The sequence below is a fragment of the Saccharomyces eubayanus genome, chromosome XI (assembly GCF_001298625.1).
Source record: "Saccharomyces eubayanus strain FM1318 chromosome XI, whole genome shotgun sequence".
In the NCBI taxonomy this organism is placed as follows: domain Eukaryota; kingdom Fungi; phylum Ascomycota; class Saccharomycetes; order Saccharomycetales; family Saccharomycetaceae; genus Saccharomyces; species Saccharomyces eubayanus.
In genome coordinates, this window is record NC_030970.1 from 130115 (window position 1) to 150369 (window position 20255).

Consider the following 20255-nt stretch of genomic DNA (forward strand, 5'->3'; position numbering starts at 1 on the left):
AATGCAAAGATATCATCTATAATCTATATCTTGCATTCACTGAAGTTAAGAGCTCCCTTCGGAGGAAAAGTGGGCACAGGCGGCGGCCAGAGAAAAAAGGAAAAACGGTGCCCGAAATAAAAAAACGACACATTACCTTGTCATGCGTCAAAAACTCAGCAGTTCACTAAAGAAACAGCTTGTAAGTGAATTTGACTACATTGTTCACCGATCTTTTCGTCGTACAAATTGTAAAAATTTCCTGACAAACATTGGTAAAAAACATCGTCATCACCAAGGGCCAAATTGCCTTCTGATGTGATAGACCAACCAGCCGCATAGATGGCACCTGCTTGTGGAGTTGGACCATCGAATTGGAATTGCCTGTTTGCAACGATAGAACCAATTCTACCTTTATTATCAGTCAAAACTCCTCCTTTCAAAGTTACTTCTAAGGTACCGTCGTTGTTACAAGAACTATTCTCTAAAGACACAGCAGTGGTAGCCTTGCATGTAGAGGCAGACGTAGAGGTCGCTGCCGAAGTAATCGCGGATGATGGGGCTAAAGTAGAAGTAGGGCTTTTGCTGGAAGAATTAGCGGAGTCGACAACATTAGTTGCAATAGTACCCTTTACCACTGTAATGACGGAAGTTCTAGTTAAAGTGGTTGTGATTTCGGTACCGTCACTGGCCAAGGTAGGTCCAGCTGTGGCCTGAATTTGACCGTCGTTGATTTGAGATATAACACCTCTCTTAACATTGGCGGAAGCAGTTGCAATTGTTTGAACAGCGATACCGAAGGTAGAAGTAAATTCTGTAGCTGCGCATGAGACGGTAGCAGAAGGAGTTAAAGTGGACCATGGTTCGCCTGGTGTGTAACCATGAGCAGAAACCGCAGTTAATGAAGCTGCTGTCAAGGCAATGCGTTTAAGCTGCATATTTTTTCAAAGATAAGACAACTTTTGTTGGTTGAACCGTACTGTATTTTAATTTTTGTAAAGGAAATCTGTTTACAAAGGAAAAGAAAAAGACCCTTTGTGGAAAAAAAAGGTATTAGTAAGACAAGAAAGAAGGGAAGCAGAGTATGACATTTTTAGACGCATGGTCACTCTATATATGAATATATTGATTACTTCGCTCATCAAGCGGAACAACACAAGTGGAAGCGATCAAAACATCCATCGTTTCTGTTGGGCATTTTGGTGCACCGTTTAAATTCGCGTTAGTTAGATAAAAACAAAACAACGCGAATCGGGTGTTGACAAATTAGGTAATTTACAAGATCCGAAGTAAATTCTGCTGTAGGGATGTTTCATAGGCGTACCGCTTTCGTCACCGTGCGCTTTCTTATTTTTTAAACCTGCATGCGAAATTTTTCCGCAGAAGGTGCCCGAAACGGAAATCCTTCTTGCGTTTAAAGGCACAGGAAGAAACGAAGTGACCGGAAGCAGACATAAGCTCACAGCAGGAACTCCTTTATGCTGAGTTAGAGATACGAGGTTGCTAGATCCAAGAGATAGTTGGCTATATGTTTTGCTAAGAGTTACTCTTATACGAATAAAAACAACCTTTTTAAGGTTAACCGACCCTAATTTAGTTACAGAAATGTCCCTGTTTTAATGGATGCTTAAATTCATGTAGATGTCATTCAATGCATATCTAGGTGTGAGAATGGCGCCCATTAATCTTGATTAAAAAATCTATTTTGTTGAATCCTGAAGAAACAAAAAGGTAAAGAAAGGCATACGTGTCATATTATATTTGTGAAATGCTTAATTACTTATGAAAGATTAATATCTAAATGTATAGGTGTAAAAAGTAGTGCGCGTCCTTTCTTTGTCTGTTAAAAGATGCCTTCTCATTTTCTTTGACCAAAAAAAAAAATGCGATTATGTGGAATGAAGTGTTGCCAAAGTACTGTTGCTTATGTCTTCCAGATGAGGCTTCTTTCCATTCGACAATGTGCGTGTGTCTGTCTCACTAGGGCTCATCCATTTTTCAACAAAATCGCTAATATCCTCGACTTCACAGCTCCTAGAGGATTCATTGATATCATTGTAGATTTTTTGTAACTGTAAGAAGTCCGTCATGAAATACACCCTTCCGCTGCAAATATCAGAAAAGATTGAATCGGAGTATGGTTCCACTATCTGGCTCGACCCTGTTAAGCGTGGGTTTAATAAGCTTTTTAATATTGATAATAATGTTGGGCTCGATCTTTGTGGAGTGTCCACGGTGAAGAGTCGATGTTCTGGAATATTATTTTTGATTGTTGTGAATATCTCAATTAATTTAGTAGGAATATAAACTTCTTTATCAGGAACTATATTTGATTGTTCACTGAACATTTGATCTAACGCAAGTTTGCACGAATAGTCAATATCACTATCAAATGTTTTATTATTTTGTCCATTCTCATCCACATCTACAAAGCATTGCTCCCATGCGTTATGGTATGAAGAGTATCTGACTAAATCGTGGGTCGTGTATTTAATAACATCGTTGAGCATTAGAATATTAACGGGGTCCTCTATGAGAAACTTTTCTTTCAATAAAGTCGGAGATACCGGATAATCTTGAACTAAGCTTACTGCTCCAGGTATTCCATCTAAGACCTTTAATGGTACATTGTCACATTTGTATAAAGGAATCATAAAGTACTTTATCCTCTGAAACATGTTTTCAGACAATGTCGATTTTAGATATGTCATTAAACTTTTGCATATTTGAATCCCTTGAGGTAAATCCGTGTAAATATTGACGATGTTGAGGTCATAATACGGGTAGTCGTTCAATTTGTAGTTGACAAGTAGCCATTTTGCGAGGCACTCGCTGAATACTGGATCATAATTGATAATGTTGTCAAATAAAATGGGATCTATGGATCCCGTAGACGCTTGTTTTCTTTGTGTAAAGAAGTTTTCTCTTTTCATTATATTTGGGAAATTTTGCCATTCTATGTAATCCCTTAAAGGAATTCTGCCGGTTTTCCCTTTCCCTATTCCATTTGTAGAAACCAATTGCTCGAAAGTAAGTAGTGGGTAGTCGCATTTCAGACGAGTCTGAATTTTAAGGGGAAAGAATCTTTTCATCATTTGGCCTTACCAATACTTTTCAGATAGTCCTCTCTTTTGTTGAAAAAAAGACTGATAAATCATTTATGTCAAAGGTTGGAAAGGTGGCTTAACTAACATTAGCTGTGTCTTGTTCTGGATCAATGCGAATCGACCTGATGGTGTCTTCCACTTTTCCGGATTCCTTGATGTTCCCGCATTTCGGGAGGGCCTATAATACTACCGAGAATATTTTTTTTAAATCCTTTAGAAAAGAATAGATATTGGTAGGTTTAAGATTACAAGCAATCTTTTATACAGATTTATATTATATTTTTAACGTTTACATGAAACTAGCGTGGTATTCATTATAAAAATCTACCATCCAGTCCAAATTCTAATTCTTTTTCTAAATCAAAGAAAAAAATACTGTCATTGTCATTGGTATCCTGGCTTACACTCTCATTACCATTTGTATTATGTTCGGGAGGAGATGATGACACAATCAAACATTCCGTTTTATTTGGCCCGCTGTGTGACCTCAACGCGTCCTTATGTTCCTGGGTGGTATTGCATTCGAGCGTGTTTGCACCTTGAGACGAACCTGAGTTTGCCTTTACATGGCTTTCAAACGGCTGAGTTGTAGTCAATGATGGTAGTTGACTCACAAGAGAGGCATCGGAGTTAGGGCTGCCTAATTTTTTTATTGAGGGATGGACATCAGCAACCTCTTGGAGAATGGGGTCTTCTGATGACGAAGATGATGATGAAAAGTCTCCACCAATGGGATGTTTCCTAACAACTTGTCTAAAGTCAAACACTTCCTTTATGACTTGGCTTTGTAGTTCCTCTATACTATCGATATGTTCGAACTCAAAGTCAAACTTTATTTCGCATGAAGATTCATCGTCTATATCGTGCCATATGGACAAATATGGATGCTCTAATGCCTCACTTACTGTTACTCGTCGTTCCGGATCAAACTCCAGCATTTTCCGTAATAGGTCTAATCCTTCTGAACTAGCTCTCGGCAATAGACTCTCAAAAGGTGTCCTTGGTATATTACCGAACTGGAAGATGTAATTCTGAACCTTCTGAGAACTGATTCCTTGTAATGTTTCCTTTGATGGAGTTCCGAGTATTTGGAGGATATGATTCAGTTGATCTACATAATCTTTGCCATCAAAGATAGGTTTTCCGCCCAGCAATTCCGCCAAAATACACCCTGTTGACCAAACATCGATAGCTTTCGTATATCCTTGATAACTCAACATGATTTCCGGCGCTCTATACCATCTTGTTGCTACAAACTCTGTAAGAAAGTGATTGTTTTCTTCATAGTTTTCTGAATAACCTCGTGACAGACCAAAATTGCAAATCTTTAATTGGCAATCACTATTGACAAGTAGGTTTTTTGGCTTCAAGTCGCGGTGTAAAACGTCAGCAGAATGTATGTATTTCAATGCACAAAGTATCTGGTATATGAAGCTTTGACAGTGTGTATTTTCTAAGCATTGTCCGGATCTTATCACTTGAGAAAGGTCACATTCCATTAGTTCTTCATACAAGTACACGCCGTTTAATACTCCGTCTGGATAAAAAACTATATCAGTATCAAAAAGCCAGATTATATTAGGGTGGCCTCTAAAATGTCTCAATAATTTTAGTTCACGAAGGGTTCTCTTGCAGGATAGTTTACTCACAAAAGCATTAGGGATTTTCTTGATAGCGATTGTGCTTTCTTCGTTCTTCTCTGTATAAGTCGAAGAACAAATAAGGCCGTTGGAGCCCCGGCCAATTTCATCTACGAGTCGAAAGTGCTTATTCAGGATATATTCCTGGCCAAAGGCACGAAAAACACATCTATCGGAATCAGTCGCCATTTAGTTGCGAGTTTTCTCTCTGTGTCAAAATCTTTGAATTTTATTTCAGATTGACTGTAACTCGCCTTCCCTGATCTATCCGTTTTCGCAAGGTTCTAAAATCCCAGGTGGGAATTGGTCGTTAGACAGAAAAAAAGTATTTTCTCTGTGTTAACATTCTAGGATTATTTTCTCCTTTTATCCATCATAACTAAGCACCTGTGTGAAAAGAACGTCGTCTTCAAGGACTAAAAAAGATTCAATGCGCTCTATCACTGCTTCGAGAGCTGTGCTTTCATGTTCTTTTCACTGAAATTACGAAGGCTTACCAATTTCTTACAGTGCCTCCTGCATGGATCGATCGCGGCATACTATTTTTAACTTGAACGGGCCTACGCGGGTTTCTTAGGCGTTGCAAAATAATTACTTTGCTGCGTTCAAGACCACAATTAACTGAAAGGGTGAAGTGATTAAAACGCTTTAGTGATGGTGACAAATAGTCTTCTCGAAAAAATGCTTCTATTTTGGTACTCCCCCGTTGAGACCAATGACGTCTTGCAGTTTAAAAATAAACTATCGCGTCCATTTTAGACTTTTTTTGTCTTTAATGGGAACTAACTGGAAACAAAGGGAAAGAATCCTTTCAGATTTTTAGGCAAGTATGCAAACACTTTCGACCGCAGTCGTTTCCTTAGTTTTGTAAAGCTTTTCTTTTTAGTTTTCTTTATACATAAAAGGATAGCCGCCAAACTAAAGCACTTTTTGTTACCATGCCAATTCGAGAATTTGGATAATCGTTTCGCCACAATAAAGACTCATGTAACAGTTGCGAATTGGTTGAGAATTCATGCTAATGAGCGGCGTACAAACGCTGTCAGGAACAAAGTGTGAATGCAGAGTACTTCAAAAAAAAATAAGCACTGAAGCGTATTCTACAACGACACGATTAGAGACTTTTATAGAACTGAATTTCAGCTGCTTGGAAAATGGCACATGCAATTTCTATTGAAACAGTAGTTGCAAAGGTGTAGCAGGCTTCAATTGAACGTGAAAATACCGGTAATGAACTTAGCAGACTATATTGCAATTATAAGAAGTTTTTGGTGGGAAACAGAGGATCATATATTAACCAACATATTCCAGATGTATGGAAAGCACGGGTACTTTAAGTATATCACATGCTTTAAGTAACCTCGTAGTAAGGCTTGACTGCGATATTTTTTTAATTATTTCCATACGTTTGTTTAGTTTGGAATAGAATAGAATAATAAGGGACTAATGAAGCACGAAACATGGGATTGCTTTAAAAGAGATTGACTCGTAGGTTAAAGGTAAATTTCCCTCTGCATGAGGCCATGTTTAATGGGCGATGTTAGGGCATATACCCCGCAGGCCAATGGAATCAGCAGCTTCCAGTCGAATTCAGTTTTGGCATCCACTCACTTCTATCATATGTGTTCTTGTGTACGAGCAAATATTATATGTTACTTTTACTGTGCTGAGATTGAGCCTAGACTACATTCTTTTTTCCGATAAAACGACATAAGACTGGCATTGTCAGCTTCTTCTATAATCTGATAGCGACTAGAGGTTGCGATTAATTTTATTCCATTAATTCCAGAAATGTGCTCTAGGATGGCACATGGATGCCCACATCGTATCTCAATCGGGGTACGTGTCTATTCGTATCGGAGCTTGGACTTCAAAGACAGCAATCTTCAAAAACAAAATGTTTATAGTTCGACCCTTGAAAGGAGTCAATTGCGGCTACATTAGCATTCATTGAAATTTTTGCGAATTTTGTCTTTCTGAGGTAGTATGTACTGTATCAAAGTGTTTCAAAAGGTTATAAGGTGTCATTTGACTGAGCCTCGTTGTTTTTAGCCTCCACCATCTTCAGTAGAAATTGTTGTGCGGATGATAGGGGGCATCTGGTACTCTTCCAGGCAAATAAATTCTGGATCAGAAATGTATGTTTTCCCAATAGCAGTTTACTTCAACCTTCTTTACTTCTCTGTACATGATCACCATCATCAATGTTTTTTGCACGAGTCTGCGCTCATGACTTGTTATCATCAACTTTTCCTATAGATAATATTCTTATTTCATGTTCTTCGTTTGAATATCAAACCATATGGTAGTGTTTGTTCCTCGTCCACTTCCTTTATTATATTCTAGTTAGTTCTTTTCCGAAGAAGAATGTGTAGGGTTGAAACTCTCAATAGGAGGTGCATAACAGATATTAAACGATGGAGAGGGACTTTTGAAGCATGTTGAGGGAGACAAAGCTTTGATAAATACCCTTATGTAACCTTGGAATAGGTGCTAATCTCGCTCGTAATGTAGGTTGGTTCTCTAGCTCATTGTTGTTTAGGACTATCGCGTTAAAGCAAACAAAAATAATACTATGAGGTCACTAAATAAAGTGTAATCGTATGAAATAGTATATTATAATAAAAAAATAATTTTTTGGCCGCAATCTATGGTATAGTCTTTCAAAATAATAGGATAAATCCCGGATGAAACATCTCTATGCAAGCAAGGGTATTGGGCTTAGTTACAATAGTTTATATACGTTATAAGAGTATAGTTTCAAATTTCAAGAAAGTTTCATTTCAAACTTTGAGTAATCTGTCTTGCTTAAGGTGATCCAACATGCTTTACAGAATTTGCAGGGGAAAAAAAGATGTCTGCCATGATCAGTTTATTGATTTGGAATGTTTACATTCCTCTTTTGCTCCAGAATACCCGATTTTCTTTTTGTCAATATTTTCAGAAAGCTGAGTTTTGACAACAAATTGTAAAGAAAATTGAAGACAGCATTTTCGTTTCAAACGATGAAATATAAGCAATCAAGAAGTGTACAAATGAATCGAAAGGAATAGCGGTAGTGCCAGGGAGATCACAGAGAAGATGGACTCCTTTTAGCATCAAAAGAATAATTAACGAATCATGGGTAAGAGAAAGAAGTCAACAAGAAAGCCAAGCAAGAGGCTAGTCCAAAAGCTGGATACGAAATTCAACTGTTTGTTTTGTAACCACGAAAAATCTGTATCATGCACTCTAGATAAAAAAAACAGTATAGGAACTCTTTCATGCAAGATTTGTGGTCAGTCTTTCCAAACGCGTATAAATTCGCTATCGCAACCGGTGGATGTATATAGTGATTGGTTTGATGCTGTAGAAGAAGTCAATTCTGGGCGCGGAAGCGACACGGATGATGGTGATGAGGACTCCAATAGTGATTATGAAAGTGATTCAGATCAAGAGGGCATAAGCACGAAAGTTCGTGGCGAAGTCGATTCTGATGAGGAGGAAGTAGACTCGGACGAGGAGAGAATAGGGCAAGTTAAAAGAGGTAGAGGCGCATTGGTAGATAGCGATGATGAATAAAACCAATTTGGAACAATTATCTACACACATCCTATATATTTCCTATGTAAAGTAATTCATAGACCATGTTATATCCTGTTACATCAACATGTTGTCCCTTCATCGTCATCACTGTCAAATATGGATTTTGGTGGGAGAGCTGTCTTAACATGATCCACTAATCGCTTATTTCCGCAATCTTCATTTGTGGGACACCTGTTAATCGTGATAGCGCCCACTTTTGATTTCAACAACGTGAAAGTACCGTTACTGTCTTCATCTGGGTTGTTTGGCAACAGGTGGCCCGCTTTCATTCGCTGCTGCTGCTGCTGCTGTATATGACTCTGAACGTGTCTCTGTGGTGCATCTTCACACTTGCTAAAGTCAAATTCAGGCGGTGGTGACGCTGGAGGTGAAATCAGAAACATTTTTTCGCTCTCTGGTACCTTCAAGTATTCTTTGGCTAAATTGTTATATCCATCTTGTAAAGAGTAACTAAAGTTGAGCTTCTCCACCTCCGAAGCATGAGATGCAGCCATAACATGTTGAGATAAGTCATGACTGGGGCAGATTAACAGTATTCTTTTGAATCTTTTTAAAACGATCAACTGTAGCGGTTCATCTTCGTTGATTTGGAACTTCGTTAAAATATACTTAGATAACCAACCCTGGATTCGTTCCACATTGTCATTATCAACAACATCACACCTACCTGAGGTTATGATCACTGTGTCCGTTACAACCTTGCTCATCAGCGCTTCTGTTTTTGATATCTGTTTATTTCTTGTTTTTATTTTACCTTTTTTCATAAAACTAATAGATACTTCTTTGAAGGAAGGCATTTCTTATATAGAGGTCATTGAGCGAAAAGGGTCTTCTAAATAAGCCACTCGATAGTTACTCTGGGTATACAGTAGGGTCAAACAGCAAGATAACATAATCCAAAACCTTGAATTTCTTGCTGGACTGGCTTGTAGGCGTTACAACTCCAAATCTCCTTCCTTATTCGTAAACGAGGCTGGGAATACATAACAAGAGCCTCTTTTTACTTTTGGTGGTCATAGAAGCTGCGCCTGATTCTAGTAGTATAGCAAATAATCCATTAATCTTAGTGATGAGTCCGATCCAGAGTATACTTGAATGAATGTGAATAAATAAAATCAGTTTAATTCGTCCGCGTTGTAAATTGGGAAATCATACAAACCTTACAACAAGAAGCAAGAAGGAAGCCAATAACTTTGATTAAGAAAAGACAATAGCCAAACACACAACTGGATAGTATGCTAACCACTCAGTGGCTGTTATTGAGAAGTACAGCAAGGGGTGCCTCTCTTGTTAGCAAGATCCGTCCTTGTTTTAAACCTATTATTGCGTACTCGAGAAAACTGTATAGCTCAACCTCGTCACAAGCCAATGCCATTAGGTCGCTGAGCATGAGTGAACCCTGTAAGGAGAATAAACTTACAAATTCAAAACTTGTAAATATCTACAGTAAACGTTCACTGTTCACAGAAACTGGTCATGCTTGTGCGAAATGCCAAAAAACGTCACAATTACTAAAGTATGTTTACACAAACGCTTGACAAAGAAACAAGAAAAGAGAATACGCCCCACATAAAGCAACCGATTGTTTTGAAAATGAAACTGCTAGAACATCTCAGCACGTTACTAATATCGTTTACTATCCTTCAACTAGTGCTTACAAAGTGAGTACTCTCATCATTGTTACCCTCATGTTCTTATCTTTTGCAGCAGAGAAAAGGGATTAACCCAACTGGTTGGTTTTGACACAGTTCTGGTTATAATGGCTTAGCTAATATTTTAATTGAATTACGATATCCTCCTTTCTTTTTCGTTTGCTTGTTCTCTGACCACTCTTCAAGTTTTACTAACTAACTTTTTTTACCTACTGTACCCAAAAGTACAAAGAACGTTCTAATATGACCAGCAACACCCCAAAACGTGAAATTCTTCCAGATAATGTCGCCCCTTTACACTACGATTTAACCGTAGAACCTGATTTTAAAACGTTCAAGTTTGAAGGCTCTGTTAAAATAGAACTAAAAATCAACAATTCTGCCATTGACACAGTAAGATTGAACACTATCGATATTGACATCCATTCTGCCAAAATTGGCGATGTCACTGCTTCTAAGATTAGTACTGACGAAGAACAACAAGTCGCAGACTTTGTATTTCCTGAAGGGACCTTGTCCTCATTTAAAGATAACGCAATTTTAGAAGTAAAGTTTACAGGTATCTTGAATGATAATATGGCTGGCTTTTATAGAGCCAAGTATGAAGACAAATTGACTGGCGAAACGAAATATATGGCTACTACTCAGATGGAACCAACAGATGCTAGAAGAGCTTTTCCATGTTTCGATGAGCCTAACCTAAAAGCTTCGTTTGCTATCACTTTAGTCTCCGACCCATCCTTAACTCACTTGTCCAACATGGATGTCAAAAACGAATATGTCAAGAACGGAAAAAAATTCACTTTGTTTAACACAACCCCAAAAATGTCAACTTATCTCGTTGCTTTTATAGTTGCCGAATTGAAATATGTCGAATCTAAAAACTTCCGTATCCCTGTTCGAGTTTACGCTACACCAGGTAATGAAAAGCATGGACAGTTTGCCGCTGACTTGACTGCAAAAACTTTGGCATTTTTTGAAAAAACTTTTGGTATTCAATATCCTTTACCGAAAATGGACAATGTTGCCGTTCATGAATTTTCAGCAGGTGCTATGGAAAATTGGGGATTAGTCACATACAGAGTGGTTGATCTACTATTAGACAAGGACAATTCTACGTTGGATCGAATTCAAAGAGTTGCCGAAGTCGTTCAACATGAATTGGCCCATCAATGGTTTGGTAACCTGGTTACCATGGACTGGTGGGAAGGTTTGTGGTTAAACGAAGGTTTCGCTACTTGGATGTCATGGTATTCATGTAATGCATTTCAACCAGAATGGAAAGTCTGGGAACAATATGTTACTGATACCTTACAACATGCTTTGGCCCTCGACTCTTTGAGATCTTCTCATCCAATCGAAGTACCTGTAAGAAAAGCTGACGAGATTAACCAAATATTTGACGCTATTTCTTACTCAAAAGGTGCTTCTTTATTGAGAATGACTTCAAAATGGTTAGGTGAAGAAACTTTCATCAAAGGTGTTTCCCAATACTTGAATAAATTTAAGTACGGTAACGCGAAGACTGAAGACTTATGGGATGCCTTAGCAGATGCTTCTGGTAAGGACGTCCGTTCTGTGATGAACATTTGGACTAAAAAGGTTGGATTTCCTGTCATCTCAGTAAGTGAAGACGGTAATGGTAAGATAACGTTCCGTCAAAACCGTTACTTGAGTACCGCCGACGTCAAAGCCGACGAAGATGAAACAATCTACCCTGTGTTTTTGGCTTTGAAAACCAAAGATGGTGTCGATGGATCTGCTGTATTAAATGAGAGGAGCAAGACTATTGAATTAAAGGACCAAGAATTTTTCAAAGTCAATAGCGAACAATCCGGTATTTATATCACATCCTATAGTGATGAAAGATGGGCAAAGCTGGGAAAACAGGCTGATTTATTGTCTGTTGAAGACCGTGTCGGTTTGGTTGCTGATGTTAAGACCCTATCTGCCTCTGGTTACACCTCGACTACCAACTTCATGAATTTAGTCTCCAAATGGAATAACGAAAAATCATTTGTCGTTTGGGAGCAGATAATCAACAGTATTTCTTCATTAAAGTCCACTTGGTTGTTCGAACCAGAGGAGACCCAAAATGCTCTTAATAACTTCACGAAACAACTGATAAGCGGCATGACACAAAACTTGGGTTGGAAATTCGAATCCTCTGATTCATTCTCCACTCAACGTTTGAAAGTGACCATGTTCGGTGCTGCCTGTGCTGCCAGAGATCAGCATGTCGAAAAAGCTGCTCTGCAAATGTTTACTGACTATTGCAATGGTGACAAAGACGCCATCCCAGCATTAATCAAGCCAATTGTATTCAACACAGCCGCAAGAATTGGTGGCGTTGAAAACTACGAAAAAGTCTATAAAATCTACTTAAATCCCACCTCTAATGACGAAAAATTAGCTGCATTGAGAACTTTAGGTAGATTCAAAGAATCTGAGTTATTGGAAAGAACTTTAGGCTATCTGTTTGACGGCACTGTCTTAAACCAAGATATCTATATCCCAATGCAAGGCATGAGAGCTCACCGTGAGGGTGTCGAGGCTTTATGGAGTTGGATACAGAAGAACTGGGATGAAATTGCCAAGAGATTACCTCCTGGTCTATCAATGTTGGGTTCTGTCGTCACCTTAGGTACTTCCGGCTTTACTTCACTGCAAAAAATAGATGAAATCAAGAAGTTTTTTGCTACTAAATCTACTAAGGGCTTCGATCAAAGTCTGGCCCAAACATTGGACACCATTACCTCAAAGGCCCAATGGGTTAACAGAGACCGTGATGTGGTCAACAAGTACTTGAAGGATAATAGATACTTTTAGAGCAGCTATGGTTTTTTCATATTTGTGTATCTCTATAAGTAGTTCACCTTTTCAATAAAAGCAATGCTTCATTTAACCTCGATTATTGATGAAGGTCCTGAAGGGATCGCGGTAACTTCCATGAGTTAAGTACTATAAGCGAATGCTATAATATTAAGCCTTTTCAAAATTTGTTGCTATTTCATTTCAACCCATACCTCTAAAATAAATCTGTACATAACACCAAAAATGATTTTGAAAACTCTGCGGAGTTTTCGATAAGGCGGGCAGGGGTTTTTAAAAATCGGTTCTTTAGAAATTGAAAAGAAATCAGTCTGTGGTAGCTAACTATGTATAAGCTGAATAGAATTTTAATAACAGTACAACCCTTCATATTTTATTATCGAAAAAAGCAAACATAAACATCCAAAATGGTATGTTAGCCCTAAAATGATTACAGAAGATTCCGAGCGACATAATAATAGAATATAGTGGAGAAGTTCAACTAATAAAAGAGTCGATGCGCTCGAAAATTGCCACTGGAAGTGCGACTAAAACTATGAGAGAAGGCAAACTAAGCATTCAGAATTTGTCATCGGGTGGCCAATTTATATACAACTATATGTTTGGAACCACCGAAGGGCTGCCTCAAACGTTTAAATTGCCGTATATTTTGCTAAAGTAAAAAACATTCAGATATAATAATTTCAGCGTCCATTTTATTTTCCAGGAAATTAAGACTATTGTTATTTTTCAAGTCGTTCGTAATCGATTACGTGATATATCATCAAGAAGAAAAAAATAAGTTTACTAACAATTAAATTAATCTCACTTTTTAATTTACAACAGGTTTTAGTTCAAGATTTATTACATCCAACTCCTGCCTCTGAAGCAAGAAAGCACAAATTAAAGACTCTGGTCCAAAGCCCAAGATCCTACTTTTTGGACGTTAAATGTCCAGGTTGTTTGAACATCACTACGGTTTTCTCTCACGCCCAAACCGCGGTCACTTGTGAATCCTGCTCAACAGTCTTGTGCACACCAACCGGTGGTAAGGCTAAGCTTTCTGAAGGTACATCTTTCAGAAGAAAGTAATCTTTTACTAGCCAGATCAAAACACAATCCACTTCAAAAGAAAAATGTTAATAAAGTGATTCAATTATGGAACCGGCAGGGTAGGTTTTATCATATATAATATACACTCAGTTGTCACCTTTATTAATTTTTTTTTTAACTGCAACAAACTGTACTATATATATCATATTCACGTATGTACAATATTAAAGTATTGAATATATTTATATTATATCTTTATTTTAATCATCTGTTTTTCTCATTTTTTATTTACATGCTGTGAGAAATAGTGACCGTGAACGTTTGACATTTCTTTCATTACTTCAATGTTTGACAGCTTGTTATTGCCAAATTGAAGAGAGTCTTCAAGGTCATTATAGGATTCAATAATCTCTCTTGATTTTTGACGTTCTTCCTTCTTGAGTTGCTTGATTCTTTCCTTTTCTAATTTTTTAAACTTTTTTACATTCAAATCTCCCAACCCTTTAATTTGTGTCTTGGCCCCTAAAGTCCATAAATCACCTTTCTTGGTCTTTCTTGCGTCATGATAAGCTTGTTTGGAAAATGACCTCGAAACCGTCCATTTTTCAAGTTCCCCCGATGGTGCACATAGGTCCATCATGACATGACCTTTACGCTTGACGGGGTCATTTATAATGCGCGGCCAAGTATCCTGTGTGTCGTCACCTGATGATCCAACATCGTATTTGACATTGCCACTTTCATTCCGTAATTTCTCAATTTCCTTCAAAGATTTCTCATCTTTATGCGATCTCTGGAGAATCAAGTAGGAGTAATTTAGAATCTCATAATCACGACCATTTCTCCTTCCAGTGCCTTTTAATCTAGAGGCATCTCCTTGAGAATTATCCCATGACGTGGCCAGAAGTTTGCCCTTTTTTAACTCTATACTAAACTTAGGTCTTTTAATGCTCTTCTGAAAATTACAGAACTTTAAATCTTTACCTTCTTTATGCGTGTAAAAGTTTGGGTTCCCTACTTGCAGAGGACATTTCCTCTGATGAGGGCAAGGAGCAATGACCTTTAAAAAATAATCACTCGGTATGTTCATTGACCCTACGTCATTTTTGTTTTTATTCGACATTCCCCTCAACCAAGGCCTGGGAATCTTACCAAATTCTTCTGGGAAATTTTCAGGTCTAAGCATAACTTGTCTTGCTCTAGCTATAACTTCGAATCCCATCGGATTGCCTCGTTCAACAATAACGATATGGCCCCCAGGTGCCAACATGTTTAAATAATGCTCAATATTTTCGTCTACCTGAATTGGAAACTGGTTCTTGTCATGAAGAAGTTGGTGCGTTAAAATTACGAGATCATATTCTTTCGACCCGGGAATTGAAGATCGTAAATTGGTCATCACATTAATTTTTTTAGTCATTACTTCTCCGACAAGCTCATCTTCTTGAGGGATCTCATCGCCTTGCTTATTAATCCCCCCCCCTTCCTCTACAGTTGATTCCATTTCGGTAGGATCAACAACTTCATTGATTTGTCTGCTTAAAATAATTTTGGCTCTTTTTTGCATTTCAGCACTACCCAATATAACTGCATCTTTTACATCCGGTCTGTAGCTTTCACCTAAAACATCGTTCAGTGCAACTATACCAGTAGCGGGACCAAACCCGACATCCAGAACCCTCTGAGGCTTGAAGTTCTCAGCGCCTACTCTTTTTTGTAATTCCTTTAAACTTTGGAATACAGAGCCATAATTTTGTAGAAATATAGACGCTATATGAGCATCAACCTCCATTTTTGTTTTGCAAGGGCGATGCAATGAATTCGGCTCCTGGAGCTCACTGTAGTAATTTGTTGCAACTCTTCTCACGTTATTGGGAATATGTACGGACATAATATTATTATTGATTGCTTTGCTCACATCGGGATTCAAGTCTAGCTGATCACGATACGATTGGCCCTGGAGAGTTTTAAACGATAACCTGGCTTCTTTTGAGTTACCTCCTTGAGTCAAATTACCGGCTTCGTCTCTGTACGGTGAAAGGACATTTATATCTTTAATATTAGTGTCTATAAGATCCGTCAAATTCGAACTCTGCAAACTTGCGTTCGTAAGGGTTGAATTATATCGAATGTTTCGTAGTGAAAAATTCAAGCATCTTCTTAGCATCCTCCTTATAAACTAAAACTACTTGGTATATTTTCAATCATTCTAAAACTACTTCGACAAGATGATCTTCTTAATTTTTCTATCTCTAGATTTTTGTAGCAGCGGAAAAAAGAAGAAGCATGGAAAACATTTATCATAGATAATTCAAGAAAAAAAAAAATAGTATAGTTAAGCTACGAGCGTGGTACTGATCAAATAGCTATAATAGTATCGGTTACTATCCATACAGGCAAAATACTGAGAATAGGAGCAGAATGCTAAGTAATTCGCTAGTGATTGCCTGTTTATTGGTGATAATAACTACCATAGCATTTATCACAGTGCAAAAGACATCATCATCAAAGACTGGGATTAAACAAAAGAGTTATCAGCCATCTATTGTTATTGCAGGTCCTCAAAATACAGGCAAGACTAGCTTTCTTACGCTACTAACCACAGATTCCGTGAGACCAACCGTCGTGTCCCAGGAACCGTTATTAGCGGCGAATTACAATAATTCTAGAACTAGTTTGGTGGATTTCCCAGGCCATGTAAAATTACGCTATAAGCTCTCTGAATACTTGAAAACAAGAGCTGCATCTATCAAGGGGCTTATATTCATGGTGGATTCCACAATCGATCCTAAGAAATTAACTACAACCGCTGAGTTCTTGGTAGACATATTATTGATCACTGAATCTAGCTGTGAGAATGGTGTGGATATTTTGATCGCATGCAACAAAAGCGAATCATTTACTGCAAGACCATCATCAAAGATTAACGATGCTTTAGAAAACGAAATTCAAAAGATCATTGAAAGGAGAAAAAAATCGTTAAACGAAGTCAAAAGAAAGGTCAACGAAGACGAGGATACCGAGAATTCATTAGATGCTTTACAATCTGCTAATGGGTTTAAATTTGCAAATATGGAAGGGTCTGTCGTTACCATCGAGGGTAGTGTCAGTAAGAATAATATTTCCAAATGGCAAAAATGGATAGACGAAAAACTTTAGTATGACTTCGCTTAATAAGTTAATTATAAATAAATAGTTAAAAGTAAATTCAGTCATGCATAAGTTGTACTTTCATTGAATATATGAACATGAACATAAGTATAAGTTTAGAAAATAATTGACATTGTCAACTTAATTAAAAAAAATAGCTCACGATGGGGGTCGAACCCATAATCTTCTGATTAGAAGTCAGACGCGTTGCCATTACGCCACGCAAGCTTATAATTATGAAAAGTTGATAACATTAAGACAATCCAATGCCTAAGAATATGTCACGGGGTTCACCATTAACTCAAGACCTACAAACTAAATGAATTAGACAATAGCCGCTAACAACTTTTCATATGGTGGGTGTGGTCACCTCAGTGTGGGCATCAATTCGAATATCAAGTCAATTTTTCTAGCCACAACTAAGCGGAGGTGTTAATAGGTATGTAAATACATTCGTATATTGTCAGTTGATAAGTCGACACCTCACTATCAGGATTGCTGAGCTCACTTGTAATCTGGGAAGGTCGGTGGAGTGAGGTTACTTTAGACTCCCCAACAGGGATCCGTCACCTAGGTTATCGGGTACACAGAGGACAAACAGACCTTCTATTGTCAAATGATGAACATGGACCTTCGCATTATCGTAAAAATACGGTAGCATTTTCGAAGACTACCTTTGTCAAGAAGATAATCATAGTTTTATCATCTTTATTGACGAAGGGGGAAGCGTTGCCTCATCATAAACATAGTACAATAATCGGTCTCTCAATATAATCCGAAGAAAACATGGAAACAATAATGAAATTGTTAAGGCACCGCCTAGGATTATTTGGGTAAAAAAAGAACAACTCTGCAATTGTGTCAAACAAACGTTACTTCGACTATGTATAGGTACTTATAATAAAATAATAAACTATATATAGGTCTATATCATTGATATATGTAGTAAGAAAAATAAAGAAGAGAAAAAAGAAATCATCAAATCATTCATTCTTCAGACTTATTTCTTACCTTGGTTGGCAACGGCAGCGGCACCAGCAGCGGCAGCTTCTGGGTCCAAGTAGTAAGATGGCTTAGATGGCTTCAAGTTTTCGTCCAATTCGAAAACCAATGGAATACCAGTTGGGATGTTCAACTTAGCAATGTCGGCATCAGAGATACCTTCCAAGTGCTTAACTAAACCTCTCAAGGAGTTACCGTGAGCAGCAACCATGACGGTCTTACCGCTCAATAAGTCCTTGGCGATGACATCTTGCCAGTATGGCAACATTCTGTCAATGACCAAAGCCAAAGATTCGGTTTCTGGCAAGACATTTGGGTCAACCAAGCTGTATCTTTCATCACCCTTTTGGGAGTATGGAGAAGAAGCTTCGATTGGTGGAGGTGGGACATCGAAAGATCTTCTGTAGGTGTTGAACTTTTCTTCACCGTACTTTTCCAAAGTAGCGGCCTTGTCCTTACCTTGCAAAGCACCGTAATGTCTTTCGTTCAATCTCCAAGATCTCTTGACTGGGATCCATAATCTGTCAGCCTTTTCCAAAGCAATGTTAGCAGTTTGGATAGCTCTAGACAATTGAGAAGTGTATAAGATATCTGGGTGGACGTTCTTTTCCTTCAACAATTCACCGGCTCTAGCGGCTTCTTGTTGACCCTTGGCAGATAACTTAACATCAACCCAACCGGTGAATAAGTTCTTTTCGTTCCATTCGGATTGACCGTGTCTGACTAAAATTAACTTTGGCATTTCTGTGATATATGTGTGTATGCTTACTGTAGTAAAAGAACAAGAAGAAAATATATATAAAATATAAAAAAATTATTATAAATAAACCAAATCACAAAAGAGAAGATGGAAAGCTAACGTTCATTTCTTTCTTTGTTATATAGCAAACCCGAATAGAGGTTTCAACATATATTGAAATATGAGAACCGCCCTCCTTCCCAAAAGCCACAACTGGGTAGTATTGTTCATCACGATCATGAAACTCACTGTCAGATGAAATTTCACCTCACTGGATCTCCCTCTCTATTCTTCATCGTTCCATAGTTTTTTCCATCAGCTGGCAGGAAACGGAAAGTGGAAGCCGTTTTCGGCTAGCGTCCTGTTTTCGATATGGAAAGAGGAAGCCAATGTGTGGGTGTGCGTGCGCGTGTTTTACAAGATGATAATATTCTATGTGGTTTTACGTACATAACAACATGGCTATATATGCATGCTCAAGTTACTGAGGTGAAAGATCAGGTTTATTAATCAAAAAGTTTGGCAAACACCTCGCCCACACGGTCATTTAGATCTGTGGTCTGCATCGCACGTCCCTTAGCCTTGAATCCCAGGCGAGAACATTCACGTGTGATTGTGCTGCCCACGTAACAGCTCAGCATCGCGTAGTCTATCCAGTTTCTCAAGTTTTCGTTATTGGAAGATTCCTCTTTCTCTTTGTGTTCGCAGATCTTGAAATCATACATGGCACGGCTGAACGCTAGCATACATGATATTGCCCCCGTCAAGGTGTCTCCTTGGCCTCCTACTCTCTTGTTACTGCCCTCTGTGCTGTTTGTCAGTGTATCCTTCCCACCATTAGGTGAGAAGATCTTATCTGACTGGCCCTTCTCTACCACAATACAGTTCAACTCCTGAGCGATCAAGCTGCCCATCTCTGCATGCGAGTCCCCCTTCTTGTCCATGGCATCACTTAATCTCTTGAATTCTACTACATTGGGCGTCAAGATGATTCTACCTTTGGGGTAGCTTTTCAACATTTCTTTGACCTCCTTATCTTGAGTTATCAGATATAATCCGTCGGCATCGATGACCAATGGAATCTTACCCTCATGTTTTTCAAGTATGTATTTTATGATATCTTTGACGGATTTCAACATTAGGGGGTCCCTACCCAACCCGGGTCCAATGACCACGACATGGATCCTGTCCAATATGGAATTGATTTTTCCTCTCTGATCATCCATATTAACATCCAGGTTGGTGTTGCTCATCCGAAGGTAAGGATGCACCATCAGATTCGGAGTGTATGATTTAATAACTGTACCTGCATTGTATTCGCAGATGACGTGGGTCAAATCACATCCCATTAAAGCAGTAGCATTGGCGCTGAAGTATGGTGCTCCCGTATAATCTTCACACCCTCCAACAATACAGACTCTCCCACCGGCCTGTCCCTTATGAAACTTCGCCAACAAAGGTGGAATACATCTTTTTTGTGCCAGTTTAATCAATTCTTTGTGTGATAGCTCTGCTAACATCTTTAATTATATTGCAG

General features: G+C 38.3%; 10 protein-coding genes and 1 non-coding gene across 11 annotated transcripts; 3 read left to right on the forward strand and 8 right to left on the reverse strand.

Annotated features, from left to right (window-relative positions):
• Window positions 1-155: 155 nt before the first annotated feature.
• On the reverse strand, window positions 156-917 carry DI49_3219 (uncharacterized protein; the record flags this gene model as incomplete). Its single annotated transcript, XM_018366298.1, has 1 exon — window positions 156-917. The coding sequence occupies one exon, from the start codon at window positions 915-917 to the stop codon at window positions 156-158; it is 762 nt and encodes a 253-aa protein (XP_018220890.1).
• A 951-nt stretch (window positions 918-1868) lies between these two features.
• DI49_3220 (type II protein arginine methyltransferase) lies at window positions 1869-3074 on the reverse strand (the record flags this gene model as incomplete). Its single annotated transcript, XM_018366299.1, has 1 exon — window positions 1869-3074. The coding sequence occupies one exon, from the start codon at window positions 3072-3074 to the stop codon at window positions 1869-1871; it is 1206 nt and encodes a 401-aa protein (XP_018220891.1).
• Window positions 3075-3400: 326 nt separating this feature from the next.
• On the reverse strand, window positions 3401-4915 carry KDX1 (putative protein kinase KDX1; the record flags this gene model as incomplete). The annotated part of the gene is made up of 1 exon (XM_018366300.1): window positions 3401-4915. The coding sequence occupies one exon, from the start codon at window positions 4913-4915 to the stop codon at window positions 3401-3403; it is 1515 nt and encodes a 504-aa protein (XP_018220892.1).
• A 2931-nt stretch (window positions 4916-7846) lies between these two features.
• Window positions 7847-8287, forward strand: ELF1 (Elf1p; the record flags this gene model as incomplete). The annotated part of the gene is made up of 1 exon (XM_018366301.1): window positions 7847-8287. The coding sequence occupies one exon, from the start codon at window positions 7847-7849 to the stop codon at window positions 8285-8287; it is 441 nt and encodes a 146-aa protein (XP_018220893.1).
• Window positions 8288-8370: 83 nt separating this feature from the next.
• RCN1 (Rcn1p) lies at window positions 8371-9108 on the reverse strand (the record flags this gene model as incomplete). The annotated part of the gene is made up of 1 exon (XM_018366302.1): window positions 8371-9108. One exon carries the CDS (start codon window positions 9106-9108, stop codon window positions 8371-8373), a length of 738 nt encoding a protein of 245 aa, XP_018220894.1.
• Window positions 9109-13202: 4094 nt separating this feature from the next.
• On the forward strand, window positions 13203-13866 carry RPS27A (40S ribosomal protein eS27; the record flags this gene model as incomplete). The annotated part of the gene is made up of 2 exons (XM_018366303.1): window positions 13203-13205; window positions 13621-13866. The coding sequence occupies 2 exons, from the start codon at window positions 13203-13205 to the stop codon at window positions 13864-13866; spliced, it is 249 nt and encodes an 82-aa protein (XP_018220895.1).
• A 238-nt stretch (window positions 13867-14104) lies between these two features.
• Window positions 14105-15994, reverse strand: RSM22 (tRNA methyltransferase RSM22; the record flags this gene model as incomplete). Its single annotated transcript, XM_018366304.1, has 1 exon — window positions 14105-15994. The coding sequence occupies one exon, from the start codon at window positions 15992-15994 to the stop codon at window positions 14105-14107; it is 1890 nt and encodes a 629-aa protein (XP_018220896.1).
• A 254-nt stretch (window positions 15995-16248) lies between these two features.
• On the forward strand, window positions 16249-16986 carry SRP102 (Signal recognition particle receptor subunit beta; the record flags this gene model as incomplete). The annotated part of the gene is made up of 1 exon (XM_018366305.1): window positions 16249-16986. The coding sequence occupies one exon, from the start codon at window positions 16249-16251 to the stop codon at window positions 16984-16986; it is 738 nt and encodes a 245-aa protein (XP_018220897.1).
• A 147-nt stretch (window positions 16987-17133) lies between these two features.
• Window positions 17134-17205, reverse strand: DI49_3227. Its single transcript has one exon. It is a non-coding gene; the product is annotated as a tRNA-Arg (tRNA).
• Window positions 17206-17977: 772 nt separating this feature from the next.
• On the reverse strand, window positions 17978-18721 carry GPM1 (phosphoglycerate mutase GPM1; the record flags this gene model as incomplete). Its single annotated transcript, XM_018366306.1, has 1 exon — window positions 17978-18721. The coding sequence occupies one exon, from the start codon at window positions 18719-18721 to the stop codon at window positions 17978-17980; it is 744 nt and encodes a 247-aa protein (XP_018220898.1).
• A 503-nt stretch (window positions 18722-19224) lies between these two features.
• On the reverse strand, window positions 19225-20238 carry NNR2 (NADHX dehydratase; the record flags this gene model as incomplete). Its single annotated transcript, XM_018366307.1, has 1 exon — window positions 19225-20238. The coding sequence occupies one exon, from the start codon at window positions 20236-20238 to the stop codon at window positions 19225-19227; it is 1014 nt and encodes a 337-aa protein (XP_018220899.1).
• Between the last annotated feature and the right edge of the window lie 17 nt (window positions 20239-20255).